Source organism: Pygocentrus nattereri, chromosome 4, assembly GCF_015220715.1.
Source record: "Pygocentrus nattereri isolate fPygNat1 chromosome 4, fPygNat1.pri, whole genome shotgun sequence".
NCBI lineage: Eukaryota > Metazoa > Chordata > Actinopteri > Characiformes > Serrasalmidae > Pygocentrus > Pygocentrus nattereri.
The window spans coordinates 13,739,347-13,753,716 of NC_051214.1; the positions used below are offsets into that span (position 1 = coordinate 13,739,347).

The 14,370-nt window shown below is 36.7% G+C and overlaps 1 protein-coding gene across 1 annotated transcript; it reads right to left on the reverse strand.

Moving 5' to 3' along the window:
* Positions 1 to 3,140: 3,140 nt before the first annotated feature.
* Positions 3,141 to 6,468, reverse strand: si:ch73-257c13.2 (protein ALP1-like). Its single transcript, XM_017712961.2, has 3 exons — positions 6,339 to 6,468; positions 5,621 to 5,741; positions 3,141 to 4,993 (listed from the first exon to the last, which is right to left on the reverse strand). The coding sequence occupies exons 1-3, from the start codon at positions 6,440 to 6,442 to the stop codon at positions 4,028 to 4,030; spliced, it is 1,191 nt and encodes a 396-aa protein (XP_017568450.2). The 5' UTR covers positions 6,443 to 6,468; the 3' UTR covers positions 3,141 to 4,027.
* Between the last annotated feature and the right edge of the window lie 7,902 nt (positions 6,469 to 14,370).

The following is a 14,370-nucleotide window of genomic DNA, read 5'->3' on the forward strand; positions in this document are numbered from 1 at the left end:
TACTTCACAGATCTTGACGCGTGTAAATGTGCGACCGAAAGAGTCCGCTCTGTTACAATACGTGTTCTACGCATGCGCTCTGAAACTTTTTGTTTTGCATTTTAATTTTTTTATACAATTATATAAAGGGTAAATGTACAGCTACAGTTACAACTTGGAAGAATTAAACACACACTTATACATTGAATATATTCAAATGAATGGATAATACACATATCCTCACATGAAGTAAAATAAAATAAAAAATAGATGAATAAAATGAAATTAAGATAAAAAAAATAACAATAACAATTTGACCAGTAAAGAGTCATACATAGACATGATCTTTTACTCAGTGCAGCAAGGTAATCACTTCATTTAACAGAAGAGATATCTTTTTAGATTTTGTGTTATATTTGTTATATGGAGCACTAAATCTGTAAGATGTGTACGGTAAAGGGAGATGACCATTTGATTTATGACTAAATATCAACTGTTTTCTGTTTTAAACCAGTCTGCAGTCTCAAACAACAGTGGCAAGTTCTTAGCCTAGAATGTCAGTGAAAGAGAAGTAATCAATAAAAATATAATATAAAGGGAACTGGAGCATACGTCTAAGTTTATAGGACAGACCTAGGAACAGCAAATTCATTTGCAGTAAGCCAGTGGTTTGAACTGGGTTCCAGAGAACCCCATCATGGGCTGAATTTCAAATTGCTCCTTAGTCCCTTCGTAGTGCAGTCTGTATGTTCATTAATTTCGCATATATATATATATATATATATATATATATATATATATATATATATATATATTTAAAAGAGATAGTCGTTCATTTTGCACCTGCAGTGGGCTGTCTTCAGTTTTTGAGCCAGCTCTGCCCTTGTGGTCACAGGCCCCTGGGCACCAGCCCAGTCTGTATTCCATCCCTGTCCTATACACTTCACATTTTTGTGTCCCTTCTAGCACATCTGATTCAGGACACAAGGAGCTTGCTAATTAGCTGAGGAGCTGAATCAAGTGTGCTAGGTAAGGGAAAACACAAAAAATGTGCAAACGTAAAACACATGCAGGAGCGGGAATAGGAAGCAAACCAGTAGGCTTTGTAAAACCTACCGCATTAAGTTAAGAGGTAGCATTGACTTTAGTCTATAATACACTGTGTGCACAATTATTAGGTGAGTATTTTGACCATATTATAAATTTTAGGCATATTTTCAAACTCCAAGCTGGATAAACTTGAATGCTTAATGGATTTAAGCATAGCTTTTTTCTTTAGGCAAAATGGGCCAAAAGAGATTTAACTGACTCTGAAAAGTAAAAAATTACCAAAAGTCTCTCAGAGGGATGCAGAGCTCTTGAAATTGCTAAGATATTGGGGCGTGATCACAGAACCATCAAACGTTTTTGTTGCAAATAGTCAACAGGGACGCAAGAAACATGCTGAGAAAAAAAGACGCAAATTAACTGCCAAAGATTTGAGAAGAATCAAGCGTGAAGCTACCAGGAACCCTTTATCTTCCAGTTCTGTCATATTCCAGAACTGCAGCCTAGCTGGAGTATCAAGAAGTACAAGATGTTCAGCGCTCAGAGACGTGGCCAAGGCAAGGAAGGCTGAAACCCGACCACCACTGAACAAGACACATAAGCTGAAGCATCTAGACTGGTCCAAGAAATATCTGAAGACAGATTTTTGGACTCATTAAATGAGAGTGATTCTTGACGGACCAGATGGATGGGCCCGTGGCTGGATCAGTAACGGGCACAGAGCTCCACTTTGAGTCAGACGCCAGCAAGGTGGAGGTGGGGTACTGGTATGGGCTGGTATTATTAAAGATGAGCTGGTTGGACCTTTTCAGGTTGAAGATGGGCTCAAAATCAACTCCCAAGCCTACTGCCAGTTTTTAGAAGACACTTTCTTTAAGCAGTGGTACAGGATGAATCTGCATCTTGCAAAAAGACGATTTTTATGCAGGACAATGCTCCATCACATGCATCCAAGTACTCCTCTGCATGGCTAGCCAGTAAAGGCATTAAAGATGAAAAACTTATGATGTGGCCCCCTTCCTCACCTGACCTGAACCCAATTGAGAATTTGTGGGCAATTCTTAAACGGGGGATTTACAGTGAAGGAAACCAGTACACCTCTCTGAACAGTGTCTGGGAGGCTGTGGTTGCTGCTGCACAAAAAGTTGATCGTCAACAGATCAAGAAACTGACAGACTCCATGAATGGAAGGCTTATCACTGTTATTGAAAAGAAGGGTGGCTATATTGGTCACTGCTTTTTAATGTAAAATGTTAATTGGAATGTTGAGTTGTTTACAATTCTCACTTGAACAGATGAAAATAAAAAAACGTGAGATGGGAAAATGTGTTTTTCATTTAGCTGCGTAATAATTCTGCACAATAATAGTTGCCCAATAATTGTGCACATATAGATATTCTCCTAAGAAAGCCAAAACCTCACTTTTACTTTCTTAAACATTCATGCTTGAGGTTTATTAACATTTTGGATTAAACAAGAGCGCTGTAGTTGGTCATTAATAAAAATAAACCTCAAAAATAAGACTTGCCTAATAATTATGCACACAGTGTATGCACAAATGAACAGGACTAAGAGAATTAAGGGAATCGAGGGTCCTGTCAGAGATGGCGCAATACACCACTTTCTCTTTTATGATACTGATATTGAAGCCGTTTGTATCTGTTACCCATCCAACATTATGAAAGCGACTAAGTAAATTTCATTATTTTTATTTTTCTTTACTTAAGATGGGCCTCTAAAAGTGGGCTATCATGATCAATCCACTTAAACACTATACTACCCCCAGGAAGTAATACTCGGCTAATATATTACATACTGTGACTGTGGGTAATATCAGGCTAGATTTGTTACAGGATTGGATAGGGCAAATTCTTTTCTGCATAATATACTTGTTATGCAAACTGCAGCCTAAGCCAAGACACATTCCTGGCTTATGTATATGTGTATATATATATATAGATGGATGGATGGATGGATGGATGGATGGATAGATAGATAGATAGATAGATAGATAGATAGATAGATAGATAGATAGATAGATAGATAGATAGATAGATAGATAGATGAAGATAATTGTCTGAGAAGAGACAATAACCCATAGTGCATTCACACACTTTCACAGGACAGAAGTATTTTATTATTCAGTATTCAATTATTCAATGTTGTCCATGTACATTTTTTTTCCTCAGAAAACACACAATCATTACCATTTTCCATGAGAAGGAGGAGTAGCAACGGTTACGATCTACAAAAATAGCCTTGTGTTAAGAATAATCTTGTGGTGTATTTACATTAAAAATATTTTCACTTGTTAAAGGAACACTTTAACCAAAATAATATAACCATCATTATAACTTTTGTAAAGATGCCTACTGACATCTAGTAAGAGATTTTGTTTTAAGGATGATAATGCACTTTGAAGGTGGGAAAAACTATTAAAAAACTACACTGCACTTAATGACAGACATTTGTGGGTGGACTGTTTGAAATGTTTTCTACAATTTGCATAATGCATGATGGGTAGTGTAGTGTGAGAACACTGATGAAGGAAAACATGGAAATGAAATAAAATCATTAATATTTCAAAAGGGCTAAGAAATACAACACACATATTCCATTACATATGTACAGCATCCTTACGTTGACATGGTGATTACAAGTTAAGTTTCCTGTGGCCACAAATTAATATATTGAGGCCACAAATTAATATATTAAGGCCAAAGTGTAAAGAGGCTCGTGGCCATGTGGTCTCAACAGATTTATTTATGGCCATAAGAACCTTAACAAGTGGACTCATATTAGCTCAGGGCCTCAAACTATTAATCAGTGGCCTCACCTTATTAAAAAATGCACAATGAAATCAGACTGTACTGCAAGACAATAAATTGTGCATGGCACACACATAAAAATGGCTTCACATGAGTTTAAAGATGAAGATTGAGCAGGGTTACTGTAACAGTTACTGTATTAAATTAACCATAATTTTAAATGTTGTAAATGTTCACACTTCATACCACCGCCTGTAGTATCCTTTCGCTGAATCTCTTTTAGGCTTTCGCCCAAGTGAAGCTGCAATGTCCTGTCTTTTGGATATTCCTCCTAGACTGCCAGAGTGGCCATTAGGTAGTTCATGGAAAGGCTCCTGGGCAACCGAGTCCTCCATGCATTCTACACAGGCTGCATTATTGGTTTCCAAATACATGTTATACAAGGTACAGCAGGTCCTCACAGCCAGGCTAGTTTGTGTTATGGAACTCATTTGTAAAGATCTGAGCCTTTGGAATTTGTTTCTCAGAACATGGAGAGAGCCTTTTACCACTTTTAGACCAGCCTGCACTTTCAAATTATAGCGCAATTTCTTCTCTCCTAGTGTTCCATAGTCTGGAAAAGGTGTCAGAAGATGTTCTGACAGCGGAAATGTGGCATCACCTATTATGTGCCTCCCACGTAGCAGGTTCACCGGGTCCTCTTGCAGCGCTCGTCCAACCTCTGTCTCTAGAAGGACTTTGGAGTTATGCCAGCTTCCTGGATGCTCTGCTGTTACATAGGTAAAGCAACCTTGGTGGTTGCAGAAAGCCATGAGGTTTACAGAGTATGACGTCTCAGAGTCTCGATAGGTCTCTGGATCAGGCACATCAGTAGGCCTCTCAATAGGGATCACACAGGACCCCACCACACAAACAGCACCTGGCAACCCAATACTAGAAGAGAACCCAGACACTGAAGCATCAGCTTCCTTCCACTTGGGCCAACAGATGTTGTTGTCAAAGTTTGCTGTAACATGAGTGCAGAACTCTTTAAGCTGGTGGCAAATTAGAGACTCGTTAGTGTGGAAGCGGGCTGCTACGCTGCTGTGAGACTCCAAAGTAGAGAGTGTCCACAAACTAGCCAGCACTGCATGCATCACAGTCCATCCCTCAAGCTTACTGGTGGCCCATTCACAGGGTGACAGCAATCTTACCAACTCCTGCAAGAGAAAGGAAGGAGCTACATTAAATATGCAATTAGAGTGGGAAATTGTGATGTGTGCTTGGGGTCATTATCTCGCAGAAAGGCCCGCACACAGCCAAGATTTAGCATTCTTGCAAAAGCAGACAGATTTTGTGCTGAAGTCTCCAGGTATTTAGTGAAAATCATCAGGTCACTGATTTTCACAAGAGCTCCTTTTATAAGACATTGTTTCTGGAGGAGTGCCAATAACTCCAGAGAGGACTGTACATTCAGTATTGTAAAGTAAAATAGTACTGAAAGAAAATTTTAGATTGACCACTATTTTACAATTACCAGTGCTACACATACAACTCGTAAGATCTGTCTAGGTGATTCTGTATAGTAAATAAAATGTCTGTATTTGCATTAAAGTCAATGTGGCCCCTGGTCCATCATAATATTTGCAACATCAGAATTATTAATAATACCACAAACAAACAATTAAACAAAAAAATGCTCAAAACAGCATATTGTAACACAACAAAAATGAAATATCATCCTATGTGCAAGGTATATGGTATAATGGGGGACAATATGTTATGTCATGTAGTGTCAGTAATCAGATTTAATCCAAATGCAGTCAAACAACACTCAGTATACTTACTTCAACTTGGGTCTGTGTGAGCTGAAAGTACTTCTGAAAATCCATAACAGAGAGACTTGGCACAGTAGCACTGAAGTAGTTACTTTTGCAATCATCTTCATCATTGTCATACTCATCATCTCTGCACAAACCGTTTTTAAATGTAACACACAGCAATTTACACATAAATATATATATATATATATATATATATATATATATATATATCAGTAATTCACTGTCATGCAATAGAGTAATACACAAAATGTTCTAAGGGTTCCTTAGTAATGTCAATGGTTCTATCTAGAACCAAGAGTTCTAGATAGAACCATTTCATGCTTAAATGGTTCTCTGCATGGTGAAATCGTTATTCAGACTGATGGAGACTGCGCTGTACGTTATATGGATGGTTGTATATGTTAGCCCTTTTTGAAGATGCTTCCATATAGCGTTACAAGCTTGACATCACAGCTAGGTTAACTAACAGTGGCAGAACCGTTTTTGCTGCTATACAGAAGCACGTTCTCTGTCAATCTGAATTATTACACCATGCAAAGAACCATTTAACGCTAAGCATGGAATGGCTCTCTGTAGAACTCATGGCTGTAAACAGAACCAGTGCAAGCTCACGAGATTATACACCTTGGTAACGTAACGTTAGCTAGCTAGCTAGACAGAAAGTTAGCTCCCTAACTTTCCTTTTCTGTATCACGAGTGTCAGAATAACAGTGTAGTTTACCTGATTTCTCGGGCTTTTAGGGGTGCTTTAGTTTTAAAGTTTGTATATTCATCAGCATCGAACTCATCTGCTAATAAAAAAGCAATACATGTCTCCAGCGCCATAACAGCAGTGGTGCTTTAGCCAAGGTTGCCACGTGCATCCAAGGAAATCCTCCCCTACACAGGATTGTACTTTAAGCACTGAAGTCAAATTTTTTTTTTGCTTTCTTAGTGCCCTATTAAATAACATTTGTTCTTAGACTTGACACACTGACATTTAAATATATATATATATATATATATATATATATATATATATATATATATTGTATCCTTCTTGTGAAATACACAGTTATCCTGTTATCTTCTTCCTATAGCAATGCTTACGTACAGTCTAAAGCTCTGAATCAAATGAATCTGGCCGTTTTTTTATTTATCAAAATAATTAAAATAAAATGCCAAGCCATTTCACCCTAATATGGCAACCCGCGCCGTCCAAGTCGACCTGTATAGAGCGACACTGCCCTCTAGCGGCAGAAGACCGAGAATTACATCAGATTCACTTTTCAGGCTAAACTTTGAACAAATATGTTACACTCCCATAAAAAATCCTTATTTATTTACATTTTTACGTGTCAAACTTAATATTTCACAATAAAATGACTTCTTATTTCGCATGTTGTGCTCTCTTTTAGTGTGATTTTATTTATTAACGTTAATACTGCAATTTATGATTCTTTGAATTCATCTGTCTTTGTGTCTTTGTGTTTAATGCAGGAAATTTAAGAATCTGCTAATATTCCTAAATACAATACATTGTGATGTCCGCATTATATACCGCAATATAAACCAAATTTCCAAAAAGTTGTGACAGTGTGTGCAATGATAATAATAATAAAAAAAAGATGAGTAAATCCTGTTTGACCTGTTTTAAATTAAAAACGGTAGCAAAACTATATATTTAATGTTTTATCCTATAAACATTATTGTTTATTGTAAATAGATGCTCTTTCCAAATTTGATGTCTGCAACATGTTCCAAAAAAGCTGGGACTGGAGCATGTTTACCTCACTTTTTTACCTTTATGTTGCTTTATGCAGTGACAGACGGTTTGTAGAAGTTCTCTCGAGCCTGTATGGTAAAATCAATCACTGAAGCATGCTGGTTTTTGATGCAGTGACATCCGAGGGGTCAAAAGTCATGGGCATTCATTTATGGCTTTTGGCCTTTTCCTTTACGCACAGAAATTTCTTCAGATTCCCTGAAGCCTTTGATGATATTATGCACTGTAGGTATGTATTAGGTACTGTAGGAAATCCTTGCTAACCCTGGGTGAGGAATGTTATTTTCAAACAGCTAGATTTTTTGCTGAAGCATTTTTGATGAGTCTTGACCCATCCTTGTTCATTAATGATAAAAGTCTAGGCCTTTGCTGGATGCTCCTTTTATGCCCAAGCATGACTGCATCACCTGTTTAACATGTTTTTGAACATTTCTCAAGTTGCTTCTGTCCCAACTTTTTTGGAAAGTGTTGCAGGCATCGAATTCAGAATGAGCACTTTTAAAACATACTAATGAAGTTGATAAGATAAAACTGTACATATCTTGTCTGTATACAGTTTGCAGTGAAATACAGGTCAAAGTAGATTTATAAGTCACTGCTTTCTGTTTTTATTTGTATTTCACTTACTTCTGAACTTTTTTGGAGTCAGTTTTGTAACTCATAGGCCCATAAACAGACATACATTTACATCACCAACAGGAGGCAGCAGTGCAACATGGATAGTTTTGTCACATTTATCAAAGTGATAATTAGCATCAGATAAAATCAAGAGACAAAAATAAGATATTAATCAATTCAGTGCCAATAGAGAATCAAGTATTATCTACTGCAAGCAGAGTGTAAAACACCACACGCACATGCATACACACACAAACACGCACACACACACACACACACAGTGAGAGAGAGAGAAACCCTGCTCAGTAACCTTTGTCATCCCCTCTTCAATCCTGTTGACCCTTGTGATGACAGGAATATCAAATGATGAGAGCTCCAATGATGAGCTATGCCTTCTCCAAACTGGAGAGGTGCTCTTACCCTTGTGCCCTAATCAAAGTTAAATATGCATGGAGTAATTACACGGGTCACAACCTCTTTTCTTAATTTACTTTTCCCCAGCATGATTAGAAAACAGTGATATTTTCGTAGGGCAAAAAGCTGCAAATGCACAAATTAATGCAAAATATAAGTTTAATATATAAATATAAATTATACAGGTGCATATAACAGTGAGGATGAAGACTGTGGTACTTAATATTATCAAGCGTATAATATCAAATTGACTCAAAACAAATTTCACTTTGTTACTTACCAAATTATTAAACACTTTAAAAACACTTACCATTTAATCATAGTATTAAAATGTAACAACTGATGCAAAAATCATACAACCCCTGGCAAAAATTACAGAATCACCACTCTTGGAGGAAGATCTTTCAATTGTTTAATTTTGTAGAAAAAAGTTAATCACAGAGACATGCCACAAAACTTTTTTTTTCAAAATTCCAACCTTCTGGCATAATTGTTGTAGTCAGTCACAAAAAAATATGGAATGACTAAATTCTGAGGAAAATATTATGGAATCGCTCTGTAATTTGCAGTTCTAAAATGAACACCTGCATCAGATTAAATCTGCTAATTAGTCTTCAGTTAAAAAAGAGTGCTCACACCTTGGAGAGCTGTTGCACAAAGTGGATTGACATGAATCATGGCTCCAACACGAGAGACGTCAGTAGAAACAAAGGAGAGAATTATAAAACTTCTTCAAGAAGCTAAATCATCACGGAATGTTACAAAAGATGTTGGTTGTTCCCAGTCAGCTGTGTCTAAAATCTGGACCAAGTACAAACAAGATGGGTTGTAAAAGGGAAGCATACGGGTAGACCAAGGAAAACATCAACACGTCAAGATAGAAAACTTAAAGCAATATGTCTTGAAAACAGAAAATGCACAAGAAAACAAATGAGAAACAAGTGGACGGAAATGGGAGTCAAAGTCTGTGACCGAACGGTAAGAAATCGCTTTTACATATATGAAATGGGATTTAATGGGAAAAGGGATTTACATACAGAAAAGCCAAACGAAAGCCATCATTAACATGTAAACAGAACACTTATCTTATTCCATCAGCTGAAAGGATGTTTGGTGATGATGACTTCATTTTTCAAGATGATAATGCATCTTGCCATAGGGCAAAGGACGTGAAAACTTTCCTTCAAGAAAGACATATAATGTCAATGGCATGGCCTGCAAATAGTCCAGATCTCAATCCAGTTGAAAATCTCTGGTGTGAATTGAAGAAAATGGTCAAACTGGTCATGATATGGTTACTTTATTTAATACTAGTACCACTTACTGCTACAGTTCTTTTAATTTGTGAAAAAATGTGGAAAAATGCAAACAAAATTCCTAAATGTGTCCATGAATTATTATTGCATCAAAATCTTGGCGAAGAAGCTGAAGTATAGTAGTGCATCTAAACCAAGTCTGCTCAAGTACAGTCTGGGTCCTTTAAAAGCCTTAACTGACACTTCATCCGAAAAGAAAAATGTAACCATCACTACATCTGTTGTAAACATGCCTACTCGCCTCTTACAGCAATGTCTTAAATGATATTTCCTGGTTTAAAGATTAGGAAACCCTCCTTTTCATCATGTTTCGTGAAAGTTGAAGTAAATTTTGAAAGACTATAAATACTTCATAGTAAGATATTTCGAGGTGGGCTGTTTATATTTTTTTTCTTTAACGGAAAACAAAGCTTGAAATGAGATTAGTGCTATCTCACTAATACTGGCTAATTGACTTTTCCTTTATATCAATTCCTTTGTTTCCTTGTTGTTCTTGATTATTAAGATTATTTAAGATTATTAATTTGACAATTCATTTTATACTTTTGGACTTCATTTTAAACTTTTTAGTGTATACAGTCATCTACAAATATCTGGCTGATATAGCAAAATGTTATATTAAGATACATACTATAGTTTAATATACTTCAATAAGTTGAAAGAGAAACAATAGAACTTGTATTGTCACATATAACAATTACTATAATAAGGATAATAATAATAATAATAATAATAATAATAATAATAATAATAATAATAATAATAATAATCCTACAACTACAAAGATTTTTTTCAATGTTTCACAAATGTCACTGCACTAAATTTAATTTTACAATTTAACAGGCCTAAAAATGCTTACATTGAAATTAAATATGTATGAGTGTCAGTCAATACTGACAATATCCAAGATATGCACAAAAAACATTGTGACATAATTTATCATCATTTATTAATAATGATAAAATATCATCCCATTGCCCACCTCCAGTGCTATCACTTTTAGAGGCTTATTTAAGTAGTCGATCCTGCTGTAAGCAGCTTTGGCATCTGAAGACGCTATTATTCTTTTATAAATGGTAAATATACTTCAGATTTCACTGGCACCACAATAGCCACCCATTTCCTCTATGGAGTCTTTATTAGCTTCCCCTTCTAGAGGCTTTGAGGCATTGAAGCCGTCTGTGCCAGCTGATGGGTGTGATGCACTGTACCAAAGCAAAGCAGGCAGGGGTGCCCTAAAGGGTCAGATGTTCCTGCCCTTATGCCATACCCCCTCACCGTGATGCTTTCATTCTGCCCGACCCCCTGGGCCTTTGCCCAGACTGGCTCTAAGGCTTGAGAGCACCTTGCCCTATCAGGGCTATGAGAAGCTGAAGGGGAACAGAAGTCATCCACCAAAGGTTTCTGACATAGCCTATCATTTAGCATCTGTGATGTCACTGCCAGCTGACCTGTCATAAGACCTTTTGAGGTTTGGAGGGTGGGTGGGTGAGTGTTGGAGGGTAATTGAGAGAACACAGAGGTTGAGGCTAAAGCTTAAAGCTGAGGAACACAGCAAGTGCCAAGCCACTGAATGACTAGTGTAATGAAGTGATTCTATAATCTATCATAATACTATAAACCCCTGATCTAGAGACTTTGACCCCTGTCAGGTACAATAATGCTCCCCTTTCATAGAACTGCACATGCTGGATCTCTCTGGAGGACTCGGTTCTAATCGTGACCTGCTGGCCTCTGTTTCTAAAAAGTGCAACACAGTAGCATATTCAGTACTCCATGTACAATGGCTTCAGCAGTAGCTTAGCTCATAGCCAGCTAACTAATTGACGGTTTAAGGGGTTTGCATAACCAGCAAAGCTGTAACTCGCAGTTTCTTAATATGAGCTTAAATTGGCACAGACACAGCCGTTAAAGACAAATTTCACCAATTTTCACAATACTTGTGTAATTCCATGATTGAGATGCAAGCAAAAAAGTCATTCAGATTAGTTTGATGTGAAACAGTCTGTTCTTGAGAAATGAGACACCAGCTCCTATCACCAGTGGACAAGACATCCAAAACATTTCATTCCCCTAAAAGGTTACCTTACAGAAAACTGTTACATGAAATTATACGAATTTGAGCTATTTAAGATTTGGCCTTGGTACAGGAAGAGGGACGTATGATGACGTTAGCTTGGTGCCAAATAAGACTGAAAATCACACGAGAGGTGCTAATGGAAATTGGCATTGTGGTTGTGGTGGTAATTTGGTCAACAAATTTTGCATAAAACAATGTTGTATTGACATATGTTGATTATTATAAGATAAAAAGTTTAAAAGTTTATTAAATAACTAATTTACAACGACTGAATGTTCCTAGTTTCTTTCAGCAGTCCATGATTGCTTGACAACAATCTTATACTGTAAAGGAACTATATTTCTTGGGGGATGGATTGTTTATCTGGATTGTTAATAAAAATTAATTGGAAAAAAAAAAAATCACACTAAGCTGCCCAATGTTTTATAAAAGAAATAAGCCATGCGTTTTTTCACATGTAACAGGAGTTTTAGGCACAACGCAAAAAAACACTGTAATGCACGGCCTCTCATGGCTTTCTACTTTGTTTTATGTTAGTTTGAGACTTTCATAGCAAACAGTTACATGCAGGTGTTATGAGGCAAAATAGTCCCCAAGAAAGTGCATCTTTCCAGATTCACCCCAACATTACATGTAAACACTCAGAAGACATGTAGGTTCATGTGTTGTTTTGGATAGTAAATAAAATGGCTGTATATGCGATGTAGACACTGCAATCCCTGTTTCTCTCAATGAACCATTTCACATGAAATCTCTCTGAATTACTTTGTTTCCACTGATTTATCAACAATATGCTAAAGTAGAAGTAAAATGTAAAAAAATTATGTAAACTACTAGCTTTATAGAATATGTCATGGATTCCATTGACAACATGGGCGCAAAAGCTCCATAATTTTGTACGTTTTAGTGCGCTAACATGCTGCAAGCAATATGCCATTATTTAAAATGTGGTTTTAATAAATGCAGGGAAGAATTATGGCTTATCTACATGTATGCACGAAATAAAGGCTAACTCAAACCCCTGAGATTTATTTAATGTTCCATGGTCTAAAACGCTTGTAATTTTCAAGGAGTGAAATATGTATCAGGTGCTACATAAACTCCAGCCATTGCAGTTTACCAAGCTAAAAATGTTTCTGAGGTCATTGCATCACAGCTTGAACTCACTATGAAAAAGAAAAATCCAAGCCGCAATGTTTACACACAATGCACAGCATGCAACCAGAGCTGTGACAGAGGAAGAGTGACGGAACTCAACTATTTCAACTAAACTGATACCTGAAAGTGGATAAACCAGAAAGCAAAGCCAAACACTTTTATCAAATTTTGCAGTATTTAGTGTGCCACACTTTTTTTTTCTTCTATTCTTTTCAGAGACTCAGTTTTTAAAAGAAATCTGCAGAAATATTTTTCACACCTCAAAAGTTCAGTCTCTGAATTTGGTTGCATTTTCTGCTCATAGTCCCAAACACATTAACTGATGTTGAGGTCTGGACTCTGAGCAACTCCAGCAGCTTCGTTTGGTTTTCTAATGTTCGTCTTTTTTGTCCGTTTCATTTTCTCAGTAATGGTTTCTCAACAGCTACACATCCTTTCAGGCCCAAAGCACTGAGTTATTTTCTCACAGTGTAAAGATGGACAGGAACAGCTGCGGATTTTTTCAGATCTGAAGCAAGAGTTCACCCCTGAAAGCTTTAAGTACCATTTATCTAATTGTAACAGCTTTGGTGGTCTACTGGGTCTTGCACAGTTGTTATGAGTCCCATATTCTCTATGTACTTGATACATTTTTTTAATTTAGTTTTGAAAACTTGTGCTTTTCACTTATTCTCTTTCCTATGGAAGTGGATTATCTTGTTCATTTTTCAGGCTACATTTCTGAGGAGACATCTTAAAGGTTGGAAATTTATATAAGTGATTTTAATTCAATTTGCCCTTGACAACAGGCATAAAGATGACAACGACCTGCAAATTATGTGGGACCAGCCAAAGTTAACCTACAATGTTGAAAAACAAAATAAAGCAAGATAAAGTGTCTTCAGAATCACTACCATTTGGTTACACTAGGACTGAAGTATCAAACCATGCATGTTATTGTAAAGGTCTGTTTTAGAGTACATAACTCCCTGAATAACCGTAAACAGGAGTTCCAGAAGTCTTAGCATTTTTAATACAATGTAGTCCATAGGATTGTTCTAACGCATTATCATAAATATCCTCCGAAGTTTTCTGGCAGAAAACAAAAATGGCAACATACAGGAAGGAGGGGAATAGAACACTGAATCAGGTTACAGAGCAGGCCTGGGATTACATTTCAGAAATAAAGTTACTTCCCAAGGACTTCTGTTCATAGTCAAGGCCAATCAAAGTTCCTTGGGACTAAAATTAAGAGGCATAGATGCAGGCTAGAAGGGCATTAAAGGGACTTGGTCCCTTTAAAGGGAAGCTTGGTTTGGAGTTGCACCATCTTGGCTCATTTTGCTATTCTTAATATTAAGGCACTAATTTACTAAAAAATTATTTTAAAATGACAAAAACAAATAATGCTTGTGGAAAGTCT

What these genes read in the sequence shown, in the direction of transcription:
- si:ch73-257c13.2 (XM_017712961.2), bottom strand. Translation starts at nt 6,442, where the DNA reads ATGGCGCTGGAGACATGTATTGCTTTTTTATTAGCAGATGAGTTCGAT. An exon ending in CTAAAAGCCCGAGAAATCAG is followed by an intron (nt 5,742 to 6,338) that starts GTAAACTACACT and finishes CGGTTTGTGCAG; the next exon opens with AGATGATGAGTATGACAATG. An exon ending in TCACACAGACCCAAGTTGAA is followed by an intron (nt 4,994 to 5,620) that starts GTAAGTATACTG and finishes TTTCTCTTGCAG; the next exon opens with GAGTTGGTAAGATTGCTGTC.